The following is a 13,348-nucleotide window of genomic DNA, read 5'->3' as shown; positions in this document are numbered from 1 at the left end:
ACCAGCATTCCTCTCCCTGACGTCAATTCTGCCGGAGAGGAAGTTCCAGGCCAGCCAGGCAGCGATTGGCTGGCCCGGAACTTCCTCTCCGAAGGCAGAATTGACGTCGAGAAGAGGAAGGTTGATCGGCCCGGTAGATTGTGAAGGCAATGCGAGTCTATCACGGAGCCCAGGATGGGCTCCGCGATCGACTCACTTTGCCTTCACGATCTACCGGTCGTTGACGATCAACATATTAGGCACCACTGATATAGAACATTTTATTGATACATGATAATAGGGCTGCTACTAAGGTAGGATCTCAGATATTGCATGCCTTCAACGTCTTCTCCCCACGCTCTCTTCCCCATTTCCTTTCAGTATCTTCTCCCCATTTCCCTTCAGCGTATTCTCCCCACTCTCTTCCCCATTTTCCTTTAGCGTTTTCTCCCCACTCTCTCTTCCCCATTTCCCTTCAGCATCTGTTCCTCTCACCCCCCCCAAGCATTCTTTGCACGATCCAGCAGCCCCCCTCCCTCCCATCTGCTCGCCGTGGTGCGAGCATCTCCCTCCGTTCGCTGGCAATTTGTATTTTTCTCTCAACAAGCAGCTGGGAGCCGTTTCTGAAATCACATGTGACTGCCAGAAACTTCTCCTCTGACGCAACTTCCTGTTTACGGTTGTGTCAGAGGAGAAATTTCAGGCAGCTGCACGTGACTTCAGAAAAGGCTTTGGCTGCTTGTTGAGAGAAAAAATAAAAATCGCCAGCGAAAGTAAGGGAAAGGGAAGGAGGAAGGGAGATGACCGGACTGCAGTGATTGGGAGGAAGGAGGGAGGGGACTGCTGGACCGCACAATCAAAGATCAAGCATTTTGCGCGCGTTTCCTCCATTAACTACAGGGACAAAGCCATTCACCACTCCACAGGGCAGTGAATGGCCTTGTCCCCGTACCGAACAGGTTTTTCCGTCCCCGTTTCAGCGGGTTGCCTGCGGGTAACAGTCACCGTGTCATTCTCTACTTGTATGCTTATCTAGTCCCTCTTCACAAAAAGATACACAATACTTACAAAGACGTACAGTGCTGTGTTGGGCACTCGCACCTCCGTTCTTCCAGCTGGGAGCGTCTCTATATTGTCTGCAGCAGATGGAAATGTAGATAAAGAACGCCGCCTGTAAATTGAAATACAGGAAAACCAAAAAGGAGAAAGGAATTCATTGTCTTTGAAGGAAAGAAACAAACAAACACTGTGGATGAATAAGTTTCAATCCACTGGAAATAGAGAATGTCAGCCTCTGCATACACAAAACAAGCAATCCAAAATAAGTTTACCATGGAATGAGAATATCTGTACTAGATTCATTGCCTGTTTAGAGCATTACAAGGAGACTGTGCATGTTGCTGAACTGCCTGCTGTGGCTCACTCACAGTCAAACTGCACACTTGGAAAGCACAACCAGGAAGGGCAAGAATAGTTTTCTCCTGGGCCTAGCACTTGAGGCTAGGAATATGACAAACTTTTACTGGTTCCACCTGAGCAATAAAGTTCATCTTAAATACTCAATGTCTGCAGTTGTTGCAACAGAAAGCTATCTATGTAAGCAACCACACTTACAAAGAACAGTGGGAAATCAGCATTATACCTACAAAATGCTCACTTGACCCGACACCCATTTCTCCAGTTGCTCCTACCATGGCAAACTGCCAGTACAATAGACATAACATAGAAATTACCAGGTTCAGGCTATGTTCTTAGGGATTTTGGTTAAATAATCTATAAGTATATTTATTCAAAACCTTTGGGCTGGACATTGGGTACCTCACGTTATTTTTATACTAATGCAACAAATCTATTACAATATTTTATGCTAAAAACAGGCAATATAAAATGGGCCATGTTGCTTTCAGAGCATAAAAGCTTGCCCTCTACTATATCTTCGATAAGGATAAAAACAGCTTCTGACTGCCATCACTCCTTCTTCCAAAACTCCAGCAGGAAGAAAAGGAGTTAACAGAGAGAACATGTAGACTATACATGTTACTAGGGTTACCATATGGCTCCAGAAAAAGGAGCCCAAACTATAAACAATCCTGAGTGGTATAAATATTTAATGTATCACAAAAGTCAAATCTCCACTCCTATGAAGAAGTCTATACTCAAACACTCGCACTCCACTTTTATAGTTTATCTATACTTAGAGCTTGATATTCGTTCAGGAAAAGGCCTCAGAAATAAGGAGTACTACGCTTATAATTTCAGTGGTAATCATTATCAGCGTAGGTGTATTCCAAACACGTACTCCGTACTGCAATCACTGGCCAAAAACCTTTTCTTTTATTTCATTATCCATATTATGTTTCTGCTAATTTAAACTATTTTTTAAAACTAGATTTTAAACTTTTTTGTTATAACTTATATCTCTTATTTTGCACATTAACTGATTGAGTGCAGACCGCTTCAGAATTTGAAAAACCTCAGAAAATTACTTATCTTATTCTGTTTCCATTTCTGAACTTCTTCAATTCTGTGCTATTTTATACTCCTTATTTCTGAGGCCTTTTCCTGAACGAATATCAAGCTCCAAGTATAGATAAACTATAAAAGTGGAGTGCGAGTGTTTGAGTATAGACTTCTTCATAGGAGTGGAGATTTGACTTTTGTGATCCAGAAAAAGGAGGACAGATTGAGACATTCAGGTTTCACGTCCATTGCTTTCAATGGAAGTTAATCCCAGATGTCTCTATCTGTCCTCCTTACTTCCATTGCTTTCAATGGAAGTAAAGCACAGATAAATACATCTTCTTTTTTCTGGAGCTATATGGTAACCCTACATGTTACTAGTTAAAGGGGCAATATACAATTACAGGGACAATACCCTAGCTCTAAGAACAGACGAATATAATGCTAGTCGTGTATCAGACCAATATTTTGTCTCAAAATGTAAAACTTGAATCAGTGTACAGAAACATGTAATGACATACAGCAGGTGATTCTGATCAAGCTAATAGAGATTATAATGGAACTGAGGTACTAGAGAATTTTTACCATTTTGGCTGTATAGAGAAAATACCTAGTACACAAGTTCCCTAAATACATGCATCATTTTCTAGAGCATACCTAATCAGTGTAGTGAAGGAATGCAATTCTATTCAGTTGCCACAGCAGATTAGTATATGAAAGCACATGCCTCATTTAATCATTCAAAACAAAAAGCTGCTTATGCATGGTGAAGCAATATGTATTAAGCCTCTACCATAAAATACAGAGTAGAAAGTGGAAAACATCACCTGACAGCATCAGCAGAATGATGTCCCAAAGAGGGAGATTCACAAACACTGGAGGGAAAGGTCAGCATACAGCAAGATGGTGTGGAAGACACACGGAGTTGATTAAGTGGAAGAAAAGGAAAAAAAAAAAAAAAGCAGAGGCCAGAAGAAAGACTAATATTAAAAGGACAACTTTTTGTATTTCTTGCAGAACTGAAATGCATTAAAAAGAAAAGATGCAATTGTCTAACCTACCCAAAGATATTAGTGATAGAGTCCAGAAGACTTCCAGCTGGCTGCGAGAGTCGCTTACTAAAGAGGAGGGGAGTACAATTATAAATTGTGTCTTCACAACCAATCAATCAACAGACAAAAGAAATTAGGAAGAAACCTGATCATATCGAGAACTAAATGGAGATGAGGAAAAATACCCTCTCTCCCTCTCTTACCCTCAAAAAAGGCTAGTGTGAAAACCGGTTCCCTCTTCAGTCTCAAGACTAGTAAGCAAATCTCTAACTTTCCAGCAGCTATACCAGGGCCTTCATATAATGGTAGTAATATTTCCAAATTTTATAAAGCATTAGTTAAAGAATGTTTAAAAAAAAAAAAATAAAAATAAAAAAAGGAGTATGCTTCTTATGCTGCAGACCTCTTAATTTGAAATTAAATGATGGAACTTCAGGTAGTGCTTTAGAAATCTCCATTATTTTGGGAGTTTTAGGGTTACAAAAATTTACTCCATGGTTATCAAAGGTTAATTTGTCACCAGAGATGGTCACTTATAAGAGGACTAAGCCATTATTTCAAATTCTTACAAGTACTTCTCTGAAGCTCTCCAATAAGAGAACCTCAGAGTATAAAAAACATATTTCCAAAACAAATACCAATCACTTAAACTGCACAGATTTTGTTTCTTTCTGTCATAACATATGTTCCCTATCTTGCAGTTCTTCCATATCCTTACCTGGATGTCCTGCTGATTGCTCGAACTGGAGATGTCTCCCTAGCTGGGTCATGTGCTTCCTCTAGTACTTCTATATCATCATCCCTGTAGAATGATGGGAACACACCTCCTCAAATCAGCCAATTACAATAACCTCAGTTAACATAACTTCTCAAAGCTCAGTTGCTTATCAGTGAACAAGAAGTTTTTCTGATCAGTGGTGATAGAAAGCATGTCAAAGTGCATTTGCATAATAATCAAGTCCTAGAGTTCAGCTGAGTGCTAATGATTAAAAAGGTGTGACAATGTATTTGAAGGGTGTGCTTGCACAAGTATCTCCAAATGGAATTCATTTTCTCATAATGGGAATAAAGACACCCACTGGCAGCAGCTTTTATTCTTAAAGATCTTGAAAATGAGTGAATTCTAGGTATTTTCATCCTGCATATCAGATTGACTCTTTGGCCTAGATTTACTAACCTCACAGATCTGATCCATGGGCGATCCGATCCGTGAGGTGGCCGGGCGCTCGAGTCACAACGCATCCGCAGTCAAATTAGGCTGATGAGAGGCTTGCCCACACGGATCGCTGAAGAGTGATGCATGCGCAGACTATCTTCTTTGCTTGTAAATGGTCCGCACATGCGCTTTCTCTGTGCTTTTTTTTTTTTGCTCTCGGTGCAATTTTTTTTTTTACTCACCAGCCCATGGTTTTAACCCGTGGGTTTAAAGCGGGGCAGCACTGCGGCATGTTCTGGAACTTAACAAAACATGCCGCAGTGCAGCCCTGCTTTAAACCCGTGGGTTAAAACCATGGAGTTGGGGCGGCAAGAGCAGGAGAATCGGGGCAGAGAGCAGGGTTTTTGCACAAGTGACTGGTCCTCAGCAGTTGCTTGTTTTTTGGATTGGCCAGCCCAGCTGGTGTGCCTGAATTTGTTTAGTAAATTGAGGTCCTTCCTACTTTACATGCCCTTTCCCCTTATTTGCATGTGTGGATAGGATCGGGTGCAGATACACTCAGGAGGAAGGTTAATGAATCGGATCATGGTTGCAAAGTGGTCAGGACACGATCGGTGGGCTTAGTGAATCTAGCCCTTTGTGAAGAACATATCCTCTATTAAAATTACCAACACTTATATATAATACCCATCACATTTTCTTTTGCTCTAATTTTAATGCTAAGAAAAAAGCAACACAAAGAAAGCTATTAAAGAAGTGCAGGTGTCATTTGGTGAACTAAAAGTGTGTATAAATTTTTCAAAAGAAGCAAAAATAAAGTGTTGTACACTCTGTAGAAAAAGTCTAAGAAGTTGGGGTCCAATTGAGTATGGAAAGCACTAATAGTACTGAGATGAAAACTGAGTGAAGAAGTCTATAGTTCAAAGTCAAAGAGGAGTAGAAGATAATCTAGGATCAATGGAAGAGAACTGGTGATAGAATCCAGTGTGGTGCAATTACAGCAGATTGTGAAATGAGTCAATTTGAAGTGATAGCAGTGCTGTGTAGAAGGCTTTCTAGAGGTTTCAATGATGGCTGACACGAGCAGATATTGCAAAGACATTCAGTGTCAGCAAGGTTGGAAAGATTTGAAATGTGATGGGTTCCGTTACACTGAGGAGTAGAAGAGAAAGAACCATGGTGACTTGGCCACCAAGTTGCCATAAGAATCACGGTGGCTTGTTGTTCTTTGTGAAGTTTGAGTAGAGTTTTGCCGAGTAGAGGAATTGGAGGGAAAGCATAAAGAAACTTGTCTCACCACTCGAGGAGAAAGGCATTTGAATCCAGATGCTTGGAAGTATAGAATTTGGGACAGAAGAGCGGAGGTTTGTACCTAAATGGGAAGGAAAAAGATCCACTTCTGGGTTTACCCCATCTGCAAGTATTCGATGTAAGGTGTTGGAATTCAGTGACCACTCATGCGGCTGTAGAAGTCTGCTCAACTTGTCTGCTAAGATATACTGCTTTCCTGTTAGATAAACTGTTTTCAGGAAAATGTAGCAAGGAAATCACCCGGGACCAGATTTTCATTGCTTCTTAGTAGAGCAGACGAGACCTTCTTCCACCCTGCTTGTTTACATAGTTCATGACTATCTGGTTGTCCATGAAGATAAGTACTACTTGATTGAGGAGACAATCCTAGAATGTGCAAAGCATTGCAAATTGCTTGACGCTTGAGGAGATTGATATGAAGAGCTCTTTTGGGAGGAGTCCAGGAGCCTTGGGTTTGGAGACCATCAAGATGGGCTTCCCCTTCCAAGCATGGAAGAATTGGTTGTCATTACTTTTTGATGTGGTGATGCTTGGAATAGACTGGTCAGTGATCACCACCACTGAAGAGACTAACAAAGTTGTGAGGTTACTCTAATCTGCTGGGATAGTAGACTGGTGGTTTGAGACCACTGGGTCGAAAGTACCCATTTCAGGTTTCTGAGATGTAAACAGCCAAATGGAAGTTATATGTACTGTAGAGGCCAAGTGACCGAGGAGTCGCAGCATTTGATGTGCTGTTATGCAACGTCGAGAGAACACTTTGACAAATTTGGAGTACCGAGTCTTTGCCAAGGCAGAAAAGCACGAGTTTGGGTCATGTCCAAGAGAGCCCCAATGAAATCTAGAGTTTGAGTGGTGTTTAATGTACAGTGCTGCGTGCATCAGGTAGTGCTATAGAAATAATAAATAGTAGTAGTTTTTAGATGTGATTTCTTGTAGTGTAAATGGAGGATTTGCAGCCACTACTACCAAGCATTTCATAAATACTCTGGGTGCTGATGCCAGTCCAAATGGATGCACCTGGTATTGAAAGTGGTGTGTTTCCATTTGAAAGCAAACTTATTTCCTTTGGGTTGGGAGGATGGGAAAATGTGGATTGGGAAGATGGGAAAATGTATGCAGGCTTCTTTGAAATCTAGAGAGCAGAGCCAGTTCTTTTCCAATAGTGGTAATAAAGGTTCCCCGAGAGACCATTCAAAATTTTTCCTTCAAGTATTTGTTGAGTGTTCAGAGATTTAGAATTGGGCGGAGACCTCTATTTTTTATTTTTTTTTTGGTATAACAAAATACTTTGAGTAGAACCCTTGGCCCCTCCCCTGCAGAGGTACTTGTTTTATGGCACTGAGCTGGAGTAAGGCAGAGAACTTTTGGCAAAGGAAGATCTTCTGATGTATGGTTTGGAGGTGTCTTCAGGAAACAAAGGGCTTAGTCATGTCTCATCACTTGAAGGATCCAGTGATTGGATGTTATCAGGGACTACGTATGAATATAGTGAGTGAGTCGACCTCTTATGGGAGAGCAAGAGGCAGAGGTTGAGAAATTCTGACAATACTCTCTAGTATGAAGTCAAAAAGACTGTCGTCATTTGGACTGAAGCTGTGACCGAGCCTTCTGCTGTCTAGGTCACCTCTGATTTAAAGAGCAAGTAAATGTGGAAGGCTGGTTATACTTCCGCTTGGTATAATAAGTGGAATGGCTGAAGGCAGTAGAAGACCTGCTTGGTAACTGGGATTGGGTTGACTTGGAGGAAGACATAGAATGTGCATCTCTGCAACAGCACTTCCACTTATTTTTGCAGAGATGGCCCAAAAAAAAGAGAGCAGAGCGTGCCTAGTCTTCAAAACCCACTTTATTGGCAACCAGTGATAAAATCCATGCACATAGTCTTAAAAGCATATGGCAAATCATGGCCTCAACATGGACCATGTTTTGGCTAAATCCCCTGCATCAGGAGTCCCCAATAAGTTAATGACAAACCGAAAAGTAAAAGCCAAATCCGTATGGGTACAAGGTAATATGATGTTTTGTGGAGGAAAGATTTTTTAAATGGCCTTTGCTGCAATCCAATCATTCAAACCATCCTAATTCCACTGTTGTACATTCTATACCAGTCCTCATAATGACCTTTGACTGGTTTGCTTCTGGCATTTTCTACCATGAGATTGAGCTGGTGGTTAAAGGATAGTTCAGAGGTTTTTGCTGTAAACAAAGGCTATTATCCAGTGATCTGTTGTAAGGGCCAATCAATGATAAATGTGGCTGAGCCGATCTCCTTTGGGTAGAGTATGAGGTAAAGGGTTGAGATATGCTTGCAATGTTCTCTATTATGGAGTCAAAATGACTGCTGCTGTTTGGTTTGAGACTGCGATAGTCTTCTGCTGTTTCTGTTGTCTAGGATGCCTCTGATTCAAAAATTATAATTTTATTTTGCTTACAAGCTAATCAACAAGGGGGATGCTGGACTGGTCCAACAGGACTAAAGAAAAGAAAGTTTACAGGTACATAAGAACATAAGAATTGCCATCTCCATATCAGATCCTGGGTCCATCAAGTCCGGTGATCCGCACACGCGGAAGCCCCGCTAGGTCTATCCTGGCATAGTTTTAGTCCCCATATTACTATATGCTTCTCAAGAGAGATGTGCATATAGTGCATTTACCCTTACTCTATGCCACTCTTAAGGAGTTGTGCATCTAGTTTACCCTTAAATCCTAGAACGGTGGATTCTGCAATTACTTCCTCTGGGAGAGCATTACAGGTGTCCAACACTCGCTGCGTGAAACAGAACTTCCCGATATTCATCCTGGACCTGTCCCCCCTCAGGTAAGGCACAACTTTTCCTTCCACAGCATCCTACCAGACCAATCCAGACCAATGGGATGTAAAAAAGCAGTGTCCCCCAACATATGGCAGCAGCAGGACTAGAAGATCTAAACACACAAAAGAGAAAGAATTTCTGCAAATAAATGCATCATCATTAATCTCTCCAATCAAATACACTGACAGAGAGATATAGATAAAATGGAATAGCCTAAGATGTTCTTTTTAGTAATACCGTATTTTCACGTAGATAACGCACCCGTGTAAAATGCGCACACAGGGAATAGCGCGTGGAAACCGAAATATATGTAAAAAAAATTTTATGCGCACACCCATATACCGCGCGTGCTGCCCCGATTCTCCCGTCGCCGCCCGACTCTCCTCTCCCCCTTGAAGTCCTGTCCCCACTCTGAAAGCCTGATGCCCCCCTCCCCCCGATTCACCTCCCCCGCAGGACCGCTCGCACCCCCACCCCGAAGGACCGCTCGCACGCACCCCCACCCCGAAGGACCGCTCGCACGCACTCCCACCCGCACCCTGAAGGACCGCTCACACCCCCACAGCCTCCCGACCCCCACCCCCTCATCATGTAGAAGCTCCTACCGGTGTCCTGCTGCTTCCTCTTGGCGGTTCCGGCCCTTCTGTGAGCCCGCGTCTGCGCTGCTTCGTCTTCCGGCGGTCCCGCCCTTTCTCTGGACGACTTCCAAAATTAGTCTGATGGACCAGTGAGAGAAGTGGGGGAAGGACTGGTAGACATCAGTTCAATAGAACATCTGACTTTTTTTTTTTTTTTTTTTTTAATAGGAGCTTATGCCAAAGAAGGCATCTCTACTGAACTGGTATTAAACCAGGTATTAAACCCCAGGTATTAAACCAGGTATTAAACCAGGTCAGCAAGAGGGCTCCTCCAACTCAACTTGACCACAGCTGAAAAGCTGGTTCAGCAGAACAAGTCAAATAGGCACCCCCAAACTCTCCTGAAATTCAGCATAAAACACCAAAAGGGCAGTTAAAGCTCAACTGAAACCAGTTAGAAACTAAGTCAGAAGCACGACTGTTGGGCTCATCATCCATCTGCTTGAGAGACAGAGAAAATACAGAACATTCTAGGCTACACCATATCCTTAAGAAGCAAGTCACAAGAACTACTGTATTTTCTTCCTCTGACTCTATCTGTTGATAGAGGGACACAACCCATTGGTCTGAAAGGATGCTATGGAATAAAAGTGGGTTCTATTTAACTTATGTATCTTAAGGCATTTTTTTTTTTTTTTGGGGGGGGGAGAAAAAAAAGCTAATTTGGGTTTCCTATGTCAGAGTATGAAGACTTATGCAACTGAGAATTTTTTATTCTTATTGCTCTTTGCATACCATTCTTTCATAAGAAGTTGCCTCCGCTGAGGCAGACCATAGGTCCATCCTGCTCAGCGGTCCGCTCCCGCGGCGGCCCATCAGGCCCATTGTCTGAGCAATGGTCTATACCTATCTATACCCCCCAATCCCTTTTTCTTCTAGGAATCTATCCAAACCTTCTTTGAAACCATTTAATGTTTTCTTGTCTACAACAGCCTCTGGAAGCGCGTTCCATGTGTCCACTACCCTCTGAGTGAAAAAGAACTTCCTAGCGTTTGTTCTAAACCTGTCCCCTTTCAATTTCTCCAAGTGCCCCCTTGTACTTGTGGTGCCCCTTAATTTAAAAAATCTGTCCCTGTCTACTTTTTCTATGCCCTTCAGGATCTTGAAGGTTTCTATCATGTCTCCTCTAAGTCTTCGCTTTTCCAGGGAGAAAAGTCCCAACTGCTTCAATCTGTCAGAATATGGGAGATTTTCCATTCCCTTTATCAGTTTGGTTGCTCTTCTTTGTACTCCCTCAAGTACCGCCATGTCTTTCTTGAGGTACGGCGACCAGTACTGGACACAGTACTCCAGATGCGGCCGTACCATTGCACGATACAGCGGCATGATGACTTCCTTCGTCCTGGTCGTAATACCCTTCTTAATGATACCCAGCATTCTGTTTGCTTTCCTAGAGGCTGTGGCGCATTGCGCCGATGCCTTCAGTGTTGCGTCTACCATCACTCCCAGGTCTCTCTCCAGGTTACTAACCCCTAGTGGTGTTCCCCCCATTTTGTATGTGAACATCGGGTTCTTTTTCCCCACGTGCATGACCTTGCATTTCCCCACGTTGAAGCTCATCTGCCACTTTTCGGCCCACTTTTCCAGTCGCGTTAGATCCTTTTGGAGATCCTCGCAGTCTTCCTTGGTTTGAGCCCTGCTGTATAGTTTGGTGTCATCTGCAAATTTAATGACTTCACACTTAGTTCCCGCCTCTAGGTCATTTATGTAGATTTTGAACAAGAGTGGTCCCAGCACCGACCCCTGTGGAACTCCGCTCGTGACCCCTTTCCAGTCTGAGTAGTGGCCCTTTACGCCAACCCTCTGCTTCCTGTTTGCCAGCCAGTTTTTGATCCATCGGTGGACCTCCTCTTGTACCCCGTGGTTCCATATCTTTTTAAGCAGTCTCTCGTGTGGCACCTTGTCGAAGGCTTTTTGGAAGTCAAGGTAAATGATGTCTATAGATTCCCCTTTATCCACCTGGCTGTTCACTCCCTCAAAGAAGTACAATAAGTTTGTGAGGCATGACCTACCCTTACAGAAGCCATGTTGACTCGGTTTTAGCTGCCCATTTTTTTCGATGTGCTCATAGATGCTGTCTTTAATCAGTGCCTCCATCATCTTTCCCGGGACTGAGGTCAGGCTCACCGGCCTGTAGTTTCCCGGGTCCCCCCTTGCGCCCTTCTTGAAGATGGGCGTGACATTTGCTATTTTCCAATCCTCCGGGATCTCTCCGGTTTTTAAGGATAGGTTGCATATCTGTCGAAGTGGCTCCGCTATTACGTCTTTTAGTTCCTTGAGTACCCTTGGGTGAATGCCATCTGGACCCGGCGATTTGTCGCTCTTTAGTCTGTCGATCTGCTTGAGTACATCCTCTTGGCTTACCTCTAAATCGACCAGCTTATCGTCTTGGTCTCCTATTACGATCTCCTCGGGTTCCGGAATGGTGGTTATATTCTCCATCGTGAAGACTGACGTGAAGAACTCATTTAACCTGTCAGCTATCTCTTTCTCTTCTTTTACAACTCCCTTTCTGTCTCCATCGTCCAATGGTCCCACTTCTTCTCTCGCCGGTTGCTTCCCCTTGACGTATCTGAAGAACGACTTGAAGTTTGTTGCTTCCTTTGCCAGTCTCTCTTCGTATTCTCTTTTTGCTTTTCTAACCACTCGGTGACACTCTTTCTGGTGTTCTTTGTGCCCTTTTTGGTTCTCCTCTGTTTGGTCTTTTTTCCATTTTCTGAATGATGCTTTCTTGTCGCTTATCGCCTTCTTTACTGCACTTGTTATCCACACTGGGTTTTTTGTTCTATTTTTTTTGCACCCTTTTCTGAACTTGGGGATGCATATGCTTTGTGCTTCGTGCACAGTCTCCTTGAATAAGGTCCAGGCCTTTTCTACGGATTCCGTCTTCCCTATGTTGCTTTTGAGCTTCTTTCCCACCATTTTTCTCATGGCATCATAATTTCCTTTTTTGAAGTTGAGTGCCGTCGTTGTGGTTCTTTTCCCCTTTGATGATCCAATTTCAAGCCTGCACAGGATCATGTTGTGATCGCTGTTACCTAGTGGGGGTAATACCGCCACCTCCTTTGCTGTCCCCCCTAGTCCGTTGAAGATTAGGTCAAGAGTGGCATCGCCCCTTGTTGGTTCCTTGACCAGCTGTTCCATGAAACAGTCCCTCGTGACTTCTATGAATTTTGTCTCTCTTGCGCAGTTTGAGTGCCCAATACTCCAGTCTATCCCAGGATGGTTGAAGTCCCCCATCACCACCACATTTCCGCTTCTGCATACCTGCTTCAGTTCAGCCTCCATCTCCTGGTCGATTTCTTCCGGTTGTCCAGGTGGGCGGTAGTACAGACCCAGTTTAATGTCTGCTCCTGCTCCTCCCTGTAGCTTAACCCATAGTGATTCCAGGCCATCCGCCCGTACTGTTGTTTCCGTTCTGGCTGATGGTATGGAGTCTTTTATGTACAGCGCTATTCCTCCACCCTTTTTATGTGTCCTGTCTCTCCTGTATAGTTTGTACCCTGGTATGGCCACATCCCATTGATTGTCCTCAGTCCACCACGTTTCTGTGACTCCAATTACCGTATTTTCACGCATATAACGCGCGCGTTATACGCGTTTTTACCTACCGCGCATACCCCTCGCGCGTTATATACGTGAGCGCGGTATACAAAAGTTTTAAAACATAGTTCCCACCCAGCCCGACGCCCGATTCACCCCCCCAGCAGGACCACTCGCACCCCCACCCCGAACGACCACTCGCACGCGCTCCCACCCGCACCCGCATCCACGATCGGAGCAAGAGGGAGCCCAAGCCCTCTTGCCCGGCCGACTCCCCGACGTCCGATACATCCCCCCCCCCGGCAGGACCACTCGCACCCCCACCCCGAACGACCGCTCGCACGCGCTCCCACCCGCACCCGCATCCACGATCGGAGCAAGAGGGAGCCCA

The 13,348-nt window shown here is 43.9% G+C and overlaps 1 protein-coding gene across 9 annotated transcripts in view; it reads right to left on the bottom strand.

Annotated features, from left to right (window-relative positions):
* The window catches only part of ATG16L1 (autophagy related 16 like 1), a 271,176-nt gene that overhangs the window by 168,847 nt on the left and 88,981 nt on the right, over positions 1–13,348 (bottom strand). For 7 of the 9 annotated variants that reach the window (XM_033958632.1, XM_033958627.1, XM_033958625.1 and 4 more), the window contains 4 exons: positions 4,210–4,293; positions 3,501–3,557; positions 3,267–3,314; positions 1,048–1,150 (listed from right to left, as the gene is read on the bottom strand). In XM_033958632.1, the coding sequence (XP_033814523.1) occupies positions 1,048–1,150; positions 3,267–3,314; positions 3,501–3,557; positions 4,210–4,293 (292 nt within the window). The remainder of the gene's footprint in view (positions 1–1,047; positions 1,151–3,266; positions 3,315–3,500; positions 3,558–4,209; positions 4,294–13,348) is intronic. The other 2 variants (XM_033958626.1, XM_033958628.1) reach the window with 2 other exon arrangements.

Source organism: Geotrypetes seraphini, chromosome 9, assembly GCF_902459505.1.
Source record: "Geotrypetes seraphini chromosome 9, aGeoSer1.1, whole genome shotgun sequence".
Lineage (NCBI taxonomy): Eukaryota > Metazoa > Chordata > Amphibia > Gymnophiona > Dermophiidae > Geotrypetes > Geotrypetes seraphini.
Note: the sequence above shows the minus strand (reverse complement) of the source record. Positions and strands in the feature narration are given on the sequence as shown.